At 41.9% G+C, this 15,573-nt stretch overlaps 1 protein-coding gene and 1 non-coding gene across 4 annotated transcripts; one reads left to right on the top strand and one right to left on the bottom strand.

The window, feature by feature from the left end:
• Positions 1-1,557: 1,557 nt before the first annotated feature.
• TRNAR-CCG lies at positions 1,558-1,630 on the bottom strand. The gene has a single exon. It is a non-coding gene; the product is annotated as a tRNA-Arg (tRNA).
• A 3,672-nt stretch (positions 1,631-5,302) lies between these two features.
• Positions 5,303-14,367, top strand: KPNA2 (karyopherin subunit alpha 2). Of its 3 annotated transcripts, none has more exons than XM_041723824.1 (11): positions 5,303-5,460; positions 6,782-6,879; positions 7,029-7,166; positions 8,688-8,776; positions 9,578-9,846; positions 10,303-10,397; positions 10,499-10,762; positions 10,957-11,190; positions 11,447-11,629; positions 13,242-13,391; positions 14,021-14,367. In XM_041723824.1, exons 2-11 carry the CDS (start codon positions 6,805-6,807, stop codon positions 14,111-14,113), a joined length of 1,590 nt encoding a protein of 529 aa, XP_041579758.1. In that variant the 5' UTR covers positions 5,303-5,460; positions 6,782-6,804; the 3' UTR covers positions 14,114-14,367. The 3 variants fall into 3 exon arrangements, with proteins under 3 accessions (XP_041579758.1, XP_041579760.1, XP_041579759.1); XM_041723826.1 differs by having other exon boundaries at positions 5,353-5,505; XM_041723825.1 differs by lacking the exon at positions 5,303-5,460 and adding an exon at positions 5,696-6,006.
• Positions 14,368-15,573: the final 1,206 nt, after the last annotated feature.

Here is a 15,573-nt window from a genome sequence, read left to right as displayed (position 1 = left end):
GTGGGGAGTTTGCTTCTCTTCTCACTCTCCCCATGTCCCTCCCTCTGCTTGTCCTGTCTGTCTCTCAAATGAATAAATCAAATCTATTAAAAAAAAAAATACAAGGCAGCCCGGTGGCTCAGCAGTTTCAGCCCAGGGCCTGATCCTGGAGACCTGGGACCGAGTCCCTCTTTGGGCTCCCTGCATGGAGCCTGCTTCTCCCTCTGCCTGTGTCTCTGCCTCTCTCCCTCTCTGTTTATCATGAATAAATAAATTAAATATTTAAAAAAAATACAGCACTACATTCCTAATCTTAAAAAAGTGGGTAAGAATATCAGTCCTGTTTCTCCACTGGTTCTTTGGTTTTTAATAAAATTTTAATTTGGGGAGCACCTGGCTGGGCTGGCACAGTCGGTTAAGCACTCAACTCTTGATTTCAGCTCAAGTCATGATTCCAGGGTCATGAAATGGAGCCCCTAATCGGGCTCCACGCTGGGCAGCGAGTCTGCTTGAGATTCTCTCTCCCTCTCTCTCTGCCCCTCCTGCTTGTACTCCCATGCTTTCTCTCTCTCTCTCTCTCAAATAAATAAATAAATACTTTTTTTTAATTAAAAAAATAAACTAAAGTTTTAATTTTGGAATAATGTCAGATTTACAGAGAAGTTGCAAAGACAGAACAGAGGGCTCCTACACCCGTCAGCCAGTTTGCACTGATGTTAACGTCACCATGTACATTTGACGTAAGAAGAACTGCGTGTTGGCATATCTAACTAAGCTCCAGACTGTTTCTCCCCACTAACGTCCTTTTTCTGTTTGAGGTTCAAATCCAGGGTAGCATATTGCATTTTGTACTTAGTTGTTTCTAAAGAGTAGAAGTAACCCGCTGGTACTCCTCTTGTACGAGTGTTGCAAGAAGAGTTTAAACTTTTCAAGACGGCCAACTGAACTGGTCTGAAAAGCTGAAAGTCTGTATTTCTTTTATTACATGAATTTGCAAATGAAACATACACCGACACATACCCCCAAACCACACATCCATCCATTCTAAGTACAGTCGGTTGTTCATAATGCTTGGGAATAGAAACCACAAAATGCGTTTACTATCAACCTGTCCGTTGCAACAGCACGTGGCTTCCCTATAAACTGTCCTTAGTGCTGCAAGGGAATCTGTTCGGAGCCAGCGCGTCGGGAGGGCTCCCACACCCCTGACGGTGGGGAGGGGGGGGGAGCTCTGCACGTGTGGCTGCCCACCGTGAAGCTATGCTAGAGAAGGTGGACCAAAGGGGGGGGGATGCCATCTGTCTAGTCGGCAGGTCTTGCTCCCTAAGGATTTTTTTCTTAAAAAAAAAAAAAAAAAAAAGCTCAATGCAAGTGCCCCCGTTCTGTGCCAAGCCTCAGCCTTCAGCTGCAAAGTCTCAGCGGCAGGGTCTTTAACGCGCGGACGCGCAGTGCCTAACCTGTAGGTACAGCGGTTCTCTAGATCGCTGTCAGAGACGCGAAAGGATCACAGATCAAAATCTACTTCCCCGCCATCAGCCCCCACGACCGCCTCCCTCTCCACCAAAACTAATTTCCGTGCGACCCAGATGGGACTCGAACCCACAATCCCCAGCTCCGGAGGCTGATGCCTTATCCATTAGGCCACTGGGTCACCACAGGATCCGGGTTCTCACACCGTCTCCTTACGCGATGCCATCATCGCGCCCCGCCCCGCGCTCCGCGGCCCCGCGCCAGGCGCCGCCCCCAGAGACGGTAGCGCGCGCCTGCGCCCCCTGCGCCCTCCTGCAGCCCCCGTGCGCCTGCGCGTAGCCCTCCCGGCTCCCTGGGCCCGGCGGCTGCGTGGCCGGCACGCGGGCGGCTGAGAGCTGCTGTCCGCAGCGGGCTCCTCGGAAGGTTCCCCGTCCTGGCTGCGCGTCACGCGCGCTGGGGGAAACAGACGAAGTTCCAGTGCCTGTGCTAATTGTGCTAATTGTGTGTGGCTGGATGAGCCCGCGCGTCTGCGTTTTACAAAGTTCCTGGGCCCGCGACGGTGCCGCCTCCCGCGGAGCTGGACCTGCACGCCCCGGCCCGCACCTGCACGCCCGGCCCGCACCTGCACGGCCCGCAACCTTCCCGTCCCGTCCTGCCGCTCCTTTCCTCTCTTGCCCGCGGTCAGCCTGTAGCTGTATCATAAACTGGGATGTCCTGGGGACTCTTGGGGGATTCCAGCAGGAACAGCCTTTTTAAAAGTTTAAAAAAATTTTTTGTTTTTTTTTACAAATATGCATTTCTCCCTCGATTAAATTCATTTTTCTCCCCTTTCTCTGCTTACAAGGTCCATTAATATAATATGGATTTGCTTTTGTATTTATTATTATTAATTTTTTTATCCTATCCTAGGTCTTGGATAAGATTCAGAGACTTTTTGGTGCCACGCGCAGTATGTCTATGCTTGTTGCACGTGAAGATGCGGCTTTCGTGGTTTTTAAAAATAGATAATTTCGTTTTTCTCCTTAGACACCTAACGCCTGTTCATTGTAGAATTGTATGAAGTATGGGTGAACCAAATAATGAAAATGGAAATTGACCAAAATTCTACCATGTGGAGCTTACCACGATTAACACCTCAGTGTGTATCTTTGAAATCTTACGTGTCTGTGTGTCATATGTCACTGTTTTATTCCCTGTGGACCCTGAGTCATTAAGGAAATGCTTTTGATGAAAACTAGGACATTATTAGTAAATGATAATTCACTTATTCATGGTACAAAAAAAGACAACCACTTCTAGCACATACCAAAATACAATGGTTGTCTTTTTTTTTTTTTTCACTTTTTAAAAACATTTCATTTTTAGGTAATCTCTACCCCAAACGTGGGGATGGAACTCAGAACCCTGAGATCAAGAGTCGCAAGTTCAGGGGACTGAGCCAGCGAGTCACCCCTCAGTGGTTGTCTTTTGAGGGGAAAAAATGTTTGATGTTTCAGTTGCAAGCTAAACTAACTGCTTTTTTCAGTGGAAAATGGTTTTTACTTGAAACAATGACTGACAGACAAACTACAATTATTTAGCCTTAGGCACACTTGGATTTGCTTCTCTGAAAGCAGCAGAGTTTCAGGCTCACACTAGCACACCCAGTCCTGTGAAAGAGAGAGGCTGTCTTATGCCCAAAGGCCTCAATAAACATTTTATTGCATTGTGTTATCTTCACCATCAAACCAATCCCCTGTCTGGGGATGGAATGTACTGGTTGGCCTAGGCCAGACAAGGCCCTCTCCTGAACCTCCATCCAAAGTATAATAGCTAAGAGTAGAGGGTGTATGGTACCCCCAGGGCAACGTTTTACCTTTCAAAGGAAACTTTTGACATCATATTTCTGTTTCAGACTGTTTTCAGGTGAGGGTACAGAACAGTGGTTGAGCAAGGCCGTCTGGGTCTGAATCCTGTTGGCCATTTACCAGCTTTGTGAACCTGGACAAGCTACTTAATCACTCTTAATTCAGTCTTCTGTGAAATGGTACAGGTAATAATAATCATACTACAACGCAGAGTTGTGAGATTAGATGTATTAATATATGTAAAACAGAACACTTCTGGGCACATAGTACTCCATATTTTCAAGCAAAAGAAAACCCAATATAACTGGCTTAAACAACAAAGGAAGTGTGTCAGGTGACATAATTGCAAAGTTATGTAATTGCAACCTTCTGAGGTAGGGCAAGCTGTTGATCAGAGCTTTCATGGTTTCTCTACAATTGTCCTATTCAAATTTCTAGGACTCACATCCCCCAGTTCAGAAGAACAGAGCCTGCTTTCCCATCACCAGTCATTAAACAAAAGGCATAGGCTTCCCAACTGAATGAATTTAGGTCATATGCCTGCATCTGAACCATTCACAGTAGCCAAGAGAATCCCTTGCAGTGACTGGTTTAGGGGTGAATTCCTTCCACATTTTGCACTTAGGGGGATGGGATCATACTGATTGAATTGGGAGGCGTAGAATCAACTGCTAATGAAGCACATGGCTGCTACACAATGAATGAGGCTGGCAAAAATGCCTGCAAGAATGGATAAAGTTCAATGTTTGAATTTCTTTATAGTAAAATAAATAAGCCAATACAACATTTCTAAAAATGCCCTTTTTAGAATGCAGAAAAAATTGCACAAAGAAAACAAAAAGGTCTTTAATTCTGATGCTCTGTAACCATTTGTGATGCAAGAAAATGCAAATATTTTATTCAGAAAAGTGTAAAATACAGCATAGAACATATTGGAACAATTGTCAGAACTTGAACACGCTACATAATACATGATAGCATCAAAATTCAGTTGTGTTGGGATCCCTCCTGGCTCAGTTGGTAGAGCATGCCACTGTTGATCTTGGGCCATGAGTTTGAGCCTCATGATGGGTGTAGAGATTACTTAAAAAAAAAAAATCCTAAAACAAAACCAGAAAAAGTTCATTTGTCCTGAATTTGATAACTGTGGTGTAGTCATATAAAAGAATGTTACCAGAAGATACAAAATGAAGTATTTAGTGGTTAAGGGACATAATTTCTGAAATGCTTACAATTGGCTCAGAAATGCATACGTGGCTTTTACATATTACTTTTACACACATATGTGTGTGTGCATGTGTACATAGAGAAATAGCAAATGTGGCAAAATGTTAATATTCGGCCAATCTGGGTATGGATTTGCAATTCTTCTGTATTTGAATTTATTTATTTATTTATTTATTGTATTTGAAATTATTTAAAAGTAAAAGACTGGAGAAATAGGTGTAAGAAACCTTCTGTTTCCATGTTTGTGGCTTCTATGCAGTCTTTTCTGACACACGTTAAAAAAATAAAAACTAAAAAATGCAGCCCGAACCTGCCTTATCCTTTCCTTCCATAGTGGCCAGAAACCCCTGCCAAGTTCCTACTGTGTCCCATCAAGGAAAAACCTCATAGCAATATGTTTCTATATCAAATTTTTTTTTCTTCTTTTTTTCTTTTTTTTACCCACCTTCTCTCTATCAAGAATTTTAAAGAGCATTATTTTGGAAATCAGTTGTGGTGTTTGGGTTAAAGCAGCTGCCCAGGCAAACGACCTGGGAGCAACCTCACTAGCATGAACCCCCTGCAGAGCCCCTAGATCGAGGCCAAAGTCCAGCGCACTGGCCCGCTGCACGCCGGGATCTGGAGTCTGTCTTCATCCACCTGCAAAGCGCTCTGGGATTGCCTGGCCTCTCCCATATCTCGCGATGCTCTCTTCTCTCCTTCTTAGCCCTATGACCCCCCCAAATCAACGTGTTTTTCAAATCCGCCAATGGGAGCGCAGCGTAGGCTCGAACCAGCCAATCGGAATGCGGGGACACCGGGAAATTTAAATCGCGCCGGCCGGCAGCACGAGCCACACCGTCTCTGGGCTGGTCCGCGGTGGACGTTTTGAGGGCCGCTGACCCGCAGCCTGCGCGCCCCGCACCGCCTCCCGTGGAAGCCTGAGCCGGCCGTGGAGGTACGACTGAGGCCAGAGCCCGGCCCGAGCGGCAACGGCAGGCTGGCAGGCCGCGCCCCGCTTGTGGTGGCGGGAGGGGCGGCCCGGAGTCCACGCCCGACCTGGCTGTGGCCTCCGTCGTTGACGAGGCCTGGGGGCGTCGTTCGTTGAGGAGGCGGCCGTGTCGCGGTGCGATTGCTTGGGTTTGGGGGCCGCTGAGGCTCTGCGGACCGCGGCGGGAGCTGCGGCGCGTCGCGGCCCAGAAGATCGCTGAGGCCCGGAGGCGGCCCGGGAGGCGGCCCGGGCGGCGCTGGCCCCTCTGGCCCCGCCTCCGCCCGTTCCCCGCTGCATCTTCCCGGGTGGGGGGCAGGGGAAGGGCTTGGAGACGGGGCGGGGGGGCGGTGGCAGTTGGAAGAACTGTCTCTTAACACGTAGGCCCAGGGCCGGCTGTGACACAGCGTCGGCAAGGAACCTCACGGAATGGAAGACCGCACGTTGCCAGGAGGACTTGTACTTTTGTCCTCCTTTGGCGATCGCTCTGAAAGAGCTCTGTTGGAAGGAAGCGGGGTTAGTAGCCGCCTAACTGAGAGCATTTCTTGGGAACGAAAGTGTTTGCCGGGTGCTGAGGATGCAGAATTGGGTCTCGAGGTCTCGGTGTTGACACGCAGGGTTATGGAAGCCTCCGTAACGCGATGATGTGCCACATACTCCTTTAATTTTCAAGTGTGGAGAATGGACCTGTTTTGGCCATTGGGAGAGCCTCCGGAATATGGATTTGTGGCCCGTTAGGACGTAGGTTTTAACTGTGAGCTCAGTTCGCCCTACTCTGTGTTCAGTTGGTCCTAGCTGCACTGTCCAGTGTGGTGTGTGAGTCCTCAAACCGATGTGGCTAGCCCGGAGTGAGCTGTGCTGAAAGCCCCAAGCACGCACATGATTTCCGAGTATTAGTATGAAAAGTGTAAAATCTATCTAGCTCGAAATATGAGAATGTGTGGAAAGGAGAGTATAGCGGACGTGTTGGGCCGGAGAAAATAGATTTGAAATTCATTTCACCCGTTTCTTTTTGCGTTTTTGAAAAATGTAGTTGCCAGGAATTTTCAATTTATGCAGCTTGCTTTCTCTTTTTGATGGACAGCACTGTTCCAGGAAGTCTCAGCCTTTCGGAGAGGAGGGGACTAATACTGTTGGGCCAGTTCAGTATTTCATAGTGCTGAAAAAGGAAGTTAGTCCTCTACTATACAAGTGTGGGTCCAGTATATGCTTGGTAATTCTATTAATGCTCTTCCTATTGACAAAGCAAAATGATAAATGGGAAACTTCTTTCTCTTCCTCCATCTTACAGCTTTCTCCCTTTGTCTCATAACCATGTCCACCAACGAGAATGCTAATTCACCAGCTGCCCGCCTTAACAGATTCAAGAACAAGGGGAAAGACAGTACGGTGAGTATCTTCTGTTGCTTTCCTATGCTGTTTTTTAAATGGAAAGATATTTGGGAAGTGATCAGAACTTCGAGGAAATTTGAAATAAATATCCTCACTTAGCAACAAAAATTGATATAGTGGGTGAAGTGGGTTCATCTTCTTCCAAGGAAATGAGGCGGCGCCGAATAGAAGTTAATGTGGAGCTGAGGAAAGCGAAGAAGGATGACCAGATGCTGAAAAGGAGAAATGTAAGCTCATTTCCTGATGACGCTACCTCTCCACTGCAGGAAAACCGCAACAACCAGGTAAATATATATTTTAGATTGTGAATTCTGGCAAACCCACAAAATCAATATGGTGCTTTTCTTAGAAATTTAAGCGAGGAGTCCCTGGGTGGCTCAGTCGCTTAGGCATCTGACTCTATTTCACCTCAGGTCTTGATCTCAGCATTGTGAGACTGAGCCCCACATTGGGCTCCACACTGGGCACGGAGCCTACTTAAAGAAAGAAAGGAAGAAATAATGTTCCTAGCCTAATGGTTTTAATTGTCAACTCTGTTAATGATCTTTTTTTTTTTTTTCCTCCCAGTCAGTAATTCTGTTGGGTTTTCTTCTTTCCTGGTCTCCGTAATGTACTGAAACAGATTCCGAAGTCTCCTTTAGCTCTGAACTCCCTTCAGATTTCCCTGCATTTCTAGCCACCAGTTCAGGACCTTGACTGGCCATTCCAGTGTTAACAGAAAGTTGGTGTGTCTAGAACCAATCACTTTCTGGCTTCTTTGGATGTTCCCTATTTTTTGTATTTGTCACCAGCTTTGTTCAGATCTTCTTTTCCCTCCTGAAATATTTTAGGTGGTCTTCTAATTTATCTTTCCCTTCATTCTGTGCCACATACTATTTACCTAAACATAGTCTTAAGAATACTGCTTTAGACCTGTTCTTTCTCTGTTAAAAATTTTGGTAGTTTTAAATCCATATTCTTTAAAGTTTTTTTTTTAATTAGATCAATCTTAGGTTTTCAGATTTATCTTTTTGTATCTTTCAAAGATACTGAGAACCTTTAGTAGTTCAAAAAATTGTTTTTTACTGAATAGTTAATACATATGTGTTATTTCTAGAGTACTATATTCAAATCCCATCTTCTTACAGCACTCCTTGGTCAGCCTAGCAGGGAAAATGTCTCCTTTTTAGAATTCCCATAGCATCTCAGATGTGCACTAAAAATGGAGAGTAAATGCTAACACAACATAAATATTCACCATTTGTTTTATGGTTGTCTGTTTTTCACATTTTCCTTCTTAAGCTATAAGCACCTGTGGGAACAGGGGTGTTGTCTTTTTGAGCTAACTATAGCACTGGTTCTCAAACCGTTCTGCTATGATCACAACATGAAACATTTCTGTAGCCCTGTACTATGGAAATGCATAGATTATAAGCTTACATATGAAAATCTCCAGCACACTGCCTATATAACTCCATCCCTTTCTCCCTAACAGCATATCTAAATGCAAGTGATTGAGACTGTAGGAACAGTCTTCAGACTGCTTGAATTTCATTTATTAAATTGTTTGCAGTCTCCTTTTAGTGATGAGATGCTGGGATGATACTCCACAACTGGAGATTCCAGTAAGTCATACACCAAGTTTGAGCACTGTTCTGCATACAAAACCATGAATAATTGATTGATAGCCAAAATTAAATGTAAGGCTAAACTTTTAGTACCTGATTATAAATCTAAAAATGTTTTCACAATGGCAAGTAAGGATTTTATTGCTTATATTTAATCTTAAAAGAGATAATTTGAAATTAATCACACTCTCCTTGCAGGGCACTGTAAATTGGTCTGTTGATGACATTGTCAAAGGCATAAATAGCAACAATTTGGAAAGCCAGCTCCAGGCTACTCAAGCTGCTAGGTAAGTCTTTTCTGCTATAGCATGGGTAACCTAAGATATCAGCCCTTTAGGATTTTTTTGGTGGGAAAGAGACAGACAGATGGCACAATAAAATGAAGGTTAAGTTGGTCATAAGGCTGTTTGCATTAGAATCTTCCCTTAGGTGAAAGTATGATTTTTCTATAATTGCCTGAAGTCCTACTCACCCCCGCAGTGATAATTGCTATTAACCTTTTGGTGTACTTTTTGAGTAAATTAACAGTTTTTGTCAAGGTGGCACCAACTAAGGTTGGTATGAGAGAAAGGAGGAATTACTTAGTAAATGGGATTGGCACATCCATGGGCCCAAACACATGGGTGTGCTTACTCTTAACTTTTATCAAATACAAATATTTGTGACATCCATTAACAGAAAGAATGACTAATTTCTGTATTTTGACAGTGTGCTAAAAAACAATCCAAGTGACAAACAACGAAGGAAAAGATGTTTAACCTCACTAGTAGATAAGAAAACACAAATAAAGAATGGCAGTGTAATTCTGTCAGTTTTAAAGTGAAAAGATCTAAAGTAGTTTCTGGGGATACAGAGAGGAGGCTAATTTCCATTATTGGTAATATTTCATTTTGGGGAAAAAACGTAATTAAAGACACCATATGTGGTCGTACTATGCAACCAGTCTGTTCATCTCTCTTAAGTTCCAGGATATGTCAACATATAGTGCATTAGCTCTAAACTCTTAAGTTGCATTTTAAATTGATTTTTACACAAACTACTTTTGTTAATCATTTTCAACTTTTGTTTCTTTTTTTGTTTACCCTTAGGAAACTACTTTCTAGGGAAAAACAGCCCCCCATAGACAACATAATCCGGGCTGGTTTGATTCCAAAATTTGTGTCCTTCTTGGGCAGAACTGATTGTAGTCCTATTCAGTTTGAATCTGCTTGGGCCCTCACTAACATTGCTTCTGGGACATCAGAACAGACCAAGGCTGTGGTCGATGGAGGTGCTATCCCAGCATTCATTTCTCTTTTGGCATCTTCCCATGCCCACATCAGTGAACAAGCTGTATGGGCTCTAGGAAACATTGCAGGTACTTGGATTTAAAATTCTTTGGACTGGGATCCCTGGGTGGCTGAGTGGTTTAGCACCTGCCTTTGGCCCAGGGAGTGATCCTGGATTCCCAGGATCGATTCCCACATCAGGCTCCCTGCCTTGAGCCTGCTTCTCCCTCTGCCTACGTCTCTGCCTCTCTCTGTCTCTCATGAATAAGTAAAGTCTTTTTAAAAAAATAAATAAATAAAATTCTTTGGACTATCTCTGATCATACTGAGGATGGGAGAAGTACCTTGTCAATAAGTAAGAGTGACCTGTGTGTTAAGATTTAAACTTGTTTGCTTCCAGTGCTTATCAGGGCTGCTAATGGCATATAAGTAAGTTAGGGAGTTTCCGAGAGTATTGTGTTTGTGTTAGGACACTGGTGCACTCAGTCATTGAATATTGATGGTGCTAGACAAGTAGGTTATAATTAACCTTGCCTTTTTTTTAGGTGATGGTTCAGTTTTTCGAGACTTGGTTATCAAGTATGGTGCAGTTGACCCACTGTTGGCTCTCCTTGCAGTTCCTGATATGTCATCTTTAGCAGTAAGTTACTAATAAGTTAGTTTACTTACTTCTTGATTCTAATTTTTTCCCACCCCCTGAAAATACACAGGAGTTCTCACTGCATTTTTCTTTCCCCTCAGTGTGGTTACTTACGTAACCTTACTTGGACACTCTCAAACCTTTGTCGCAACAAGAATCCAGCACCCCCGTTAGATGCTGTTGAGCAGATTCTTCCTACCTTAGTTCGTCTCCTGCATCATGATGATCCAGAAGTATTAGCAGATACCTGCTGGGCCATTTCCTACCTTACTGATGGTCCAAATGAACGGATTGAAATGGTTGTGAAAACAGGAGTTGTGCCCCAACTTGTGAAGCTTCTAGGAGCTACTGAATTACCCATTGTGGTAAGTTTTTAACTTTTAGCTAAGAATATTAAACCTTAAGCATGGTCAGTTGATACTAACAATTGACATTGCCTATTTTAGGCCATGATGGGCCTCTGATTTGTCAAAACCTTTATAGAGTTTTTGAGCAGTGCTGGAAAAAATAAAAGATAACCACTGGCATCAACTTTTTTTTCTTTTCTTTTTCTTTTCAGACTCCTGCACTAAGAGCCATAGGAAATATTGTCACTGGGACAGATGAACAGACTCAGGTTGTAATAGATGCAGGAGCACTTGCTGTCTTTCCCAGCCTGCTAACGAACCCCAAAACTAATATTCAGAAGGAAGCTACATGGACAATGTCAAACATCACAGCTGGTCGCCAGGACCAGATACAGCAAGTTGTGAATCATGGATTAGTCCCATTCCTCGTTGGTGTTCTCTCTAAGGTAATGAAGTCTTAGTATTTAGTCAAAGAATGTTTAGTATTTATGGATGGACATTTGGTAGAGCTGTGCTTGATAAGATTCTTAATGTGCCAGTATTGGATTCTACCTAGAGTCCTTTTACTAAATAGTGGCCAGTAACCTCCTTCACTTAAGATTAGATGGAATCTGTTGGTAGAGTTGTTTTTCTATAACCATACTTTTGGGATCCTATTTTTACAATTGTTCTGAAGTAAACTTGTTTCCTTATGCTTATTAGGCAGACTTTAAGACACAAAAGGAAGCTGTATGGGCTGTGACCAACTATACAAGTGGTGGAACAGTTGAACAAATTGTATACCTCGTTCATTGTGGCATAATAGAACCATTGATGAACCTCTTAACTGCAAAAGATACCAAAATTATTCTGGTTATTCTAGATGCCATTTCAAACATCTTTCAGGTAAGTTATAAGGTAGCATTTGAATTTGGACTTGATGGTAATGGATGGTATTTAAACCCACGGGAGGGCAGCTAAGTTTGCTCAGTAGGCCACAGAATTAGAAAGGCTGCTTATGTGGGCCACACTCTTGGTAAGACGTGACAAGGGATTATAAGAGATTTTAAAGGAGATGACAGGGGGATGACCTGAATTTAAATCAATCCATATGTGGACACAATTCATTCCTATCTATTTTGTCAGAAATCTTTAATTCTTCAATGTCCTACTGAATTATGCTGAAATTAAATTTTGATGACTTAGTTATCCATTTTACTTTTTTTCTGATTCCCTTCCTAATTGACCCAAGCATGGTAGCATATCTTTGTCACAGTGGTTGGGGGTAGGTAGGTCCTACCTAATGACTTAAAACTTCTGATTATGGAAATTCTACCTAGAAGAGTCTAGAATAATGATGCTTGGTGTATCTGTCACCCAGCATAAATAAATTGTCAACATTTGGCCTATTTTTCTACTCCTTCTTACCTAAACCTTCTAAATTATTTTGAAGCAAATAAATTATTTAATCTATGAAGATTTATGTATCCTAAAATTTGAAGACTTTAAAACCACAATGTCATTTTTATACCTAATAAATTCGTGATTATCAGTAAGTAATCCAATCAGGGATGTTTATTGTTATACACCTTAGGCCATCTTTGTCCTTAGACGATGGTTCTCTACCTTGACTATACTTTGATGTTATCAGAGGTGCTTTTTAAAAAAGATTTTTTCATTCATTCATTCATTCATTCATTCATTCATTTATGAACCTGAGCATGTGTGGCAGGGGCAAAGGGGGAGGGAGAGAGAATCTCAGCAGACTCCATGCTGAGAGTGAGCCCAGTGGGGCTCAGTCCCACAACCCCTGAGATCATGACCTGAGCTGAAACCAAGAGTCAGATGCTTAACTGGCTTGAGCTACCCAGGCACCCCTGAGGTGCTTTTATAAAACAGTAATATTCTGTTCCCATCAAAGACCAAACTTGGTTATGGTAACATTTTTATTTTTTAATTTTCTTTATTTTCTTTATATTTTATTTTATTTTATTTTGTTTTATTTTATTTTATTTTATTTATTTTATTTTTTATTTTATTTTATTTTATTTTATTTTATTTTATTTTATTTTATTTTATTTTATTATTTTTTATTTATTGAGAGAGAGAGAATGGCTGGGACACAGGCAGAGGGAGAAGCAGGCTCCATGCAGGGAACCTGACGTGGGACTCAATCCCGGATTTCCAGGATCACACCCCAGGCTGCAGGCGGCGCTAAACCGCTGCACCACCAGGGCTGCCCGGTTATGGTAACATTTTTAAAGTTGCCCAGGTGATTGTGATTCATCTAGACCTGTAAGGTCTAGCTGAGAGCTACAGAAGTAGTTGTTAAGAACAAGTATAGATCTGATCACCTTGAATTTTTTGAAAATGTAAACTGGAAATAAAACCATTTCATAGGGTTGTTGAAGGAACTTTAAAGTGGTTGTCTGAGATACATCAATACCCAAACATAAACACGGTTTTCATTAAAATAGAACATTCAGTATATTCCACTAAACTTGGATATTTTTTTTAGGCTGCTGAGAAACTAGGTGAAACTGAGAAACTTAGCATAATGATTGAAGAATGTGGGGGTTTGGACAAAATTGAAGCTCTACAAAACCATGAAAATGAGTCTGTGTACAAAGCTTCATTAAACTTGATTGAGAAGTATTTCTCTGTAGAGGTGAGTAACATGGTAAAGTTAACAAGAATTTGGAAAATACACAAAGTCAAGCCCCTAAGATTTTTTTTCCTTATACTTTTTAAATGAGCCCTGTGACCTTGTTAAATATGGCAAAATACCAGTGTGAGTAGGACATAATGTATGTATATATTTTGCTTCTTAAATATTTGGCTTGATGATCATATAATCTTTAACTAGAAATTTAAAATTTTTTTAAAAAATTACCCCTCTTACTTTAGAATGAACAGTCTTAAGGACTTTAGAGTATCTGGAGAGTAAGTTTGTATAGGAGCTGATGGAAAAGTGGGCCAACCCCACTGCCATCTTCTGGGGCTAATAGGCCATCTTCCCATTTCCTACTGAAAAGTGACAGGTGAGGAAGAAAGTCCGCTGTGGTAGCATTCCTTAGTCCATTCAGAATCTTAATCTCCCAGGCGCTCCTGAATTGGCAAGTTTTCAGCAGCTTTCTCTCCATTATTTGAAATACCGAAATATGGTATGGCATTGATTAGTATCATATGCAGATGAAGACCTTAAGAGTAAATAGAGACTTCTAGGCAGGCTACTTCCTAGAAATGTGCTATGTGTGTGGAATTATATTGTTTGGTTTTGTTTTTTAATACTTCCAGGAAGAGGAAGATCAGAATGTTGTGCCCGAAACTACCTCTGAAGGCTATACATTCCAAGTTCAGGATGGCACTCCTGGGACCTTTAACTTTTAGGTTGTACAGCTGAGACAGAAAGTTGTTTGTTGTGTACTGTTTGGTAGAAGTTTGTCTTACTGTTTCTCTACTAAGAACTCTTTTTAAATGTGTTTTGTTATTGTAGCACTTTTTACAATGAAACTATACTTGACCAGTTCTGAACTGTACAAACTGTATGAAGCTCCTCCTCTCAGTGGGTTGCTTATTTCTATGTGGAATCTTCTATCTTACAGTGTCCTGTAAATAAAGATTAAATTCCACCCTTTTCTTTACCTCACCGTTCCTATGCATTACTTTGTAATTTGGAGTTCTTAAGATTGCAGATGAAGAGTGACAGAACCAAACCAATGTGACCAACCATAGGTGTAATTCTGGTGGCAGGTGACATTTGATATCAGGTTTGTGATGTCCTCACAAATACAGGAGTCATAACTCTTCCTGCCCACTTCTGAGCTCTGGGTTTGCTCTAGGCTGCTTCCATTCTTTGTCAGTAATGGCTGTTGGCACTTGCAGCTTCATATCCACTATACTCCAGCCAGAATAGAATTTTTCAGAAGTTTGCACAAGAAAATGAACAGAATTTCCCAGAAGGCTTCAGCCAATATCTCCTTTAAATCTCACTGGCCAGGGAGGTTGGGCTCCTTGCATGGAGCCTGCTTCTCCCTCTGCCTGTGTCTCTCATGAATAAATAAAATTTAAAAATATATATATATACATATATACACACATATTATATATGTATGTGTGTGTATATATGCATATTAATCATAAGTAGGATAAGTTTATATATACGTGTATGTGTGTGTGTATATATATATATATATATATAAAATTAGAAGTCTCAAGCTACAAGTAGAATTCATTCCTCCCAAACTTCAAGGCTGAACATGGTTTCAAAGCTGTTGGCATCACCTGGAAAGTTTACCCACAAATTCTATTTAATTGCTAAGGGGTGGGGTCCCAGTATCTGATGTTTTAATTTTAATCCCCATACGTTCTTCCTGTACAGTCAGGTTGGAAGGCACTAATCTAAGGAATAGTTACTATTAGCAGCATAGGAAATGGGCTTGGGGGAGGGAGAAGGGAGGGTTAACTAAGGAGCCCCACTAGTCCTAAGGATAAATGAAATGCACCTTAAAAGCACTACTGTCTTTTTCCTTTGATTCATGGAAAAGTAATGAGCCAAGCCTCCACTGCTGAAATTGGACAGCTTTGCCTGGTTGTTTTGCCATAGACGATGTAGAGCTGACATGATGGGGGTGGGCATTTGGGTTGAAGACTCAAAGTGTGATAGGACCACAAAGGGCTACTATATTCAGTTTTAAAAATAAGCTAGTTTTGCAAATCCGTATAACGCAACAGATTTCCATTTACTTAGTCTCAGTGGATATGAATGAACATGATATTCTTAACCCCTCAGTTCATCAACCTGTACATATGTAACGTTTTGCCTTTTGCAGAGAATAGGCTTAAAGTTC

The sequence above is a fragment of the Vulpes lagopus genome, chromosome 12, assembly GCF_018345385.1.
Source record: "Vulpes lagopus strain Blue_001 chromosome 12, ASM1834538v1, whole genome shotgun sequence".
In the NCBI taxonomy this organism is placed as follows: Eukaryota; Metazoa; Chordata; class Mammalia; order Carnivora; family Canidae; genus Vulpes; species Vulpes lagopus.
Note: the sequence above shows the minus strand (reverse complement) of the source record. Positions and strands in the feature narration are given on the sequence as shown.

Excerpts from the sequence above, each read along its gene's own strand:
- KPNA2 (XM_041723824.1), top strand. The coding sequence starts at position 6,805 with ATGTCCACCAACGAGAATGCTAATTCACCAGCTGCCCGCCTTAACAGA. Across the intron at positions 10,763-10,956 it reads CTACTGAATTACCCATTGTG|ACTCCTGCACTAAGAGCCAT; the intron begins GTAAGTTTTTAA and ends TTTTCTTTTCAG. Across the intron at positions 11,191-11,446 it reads TCGTTGGTGTTCTCTCTAAG|GCAGACTTTAAGACACAAAA; the intron begins GTAATGAAGTCT and ends TATGCTTATTAG.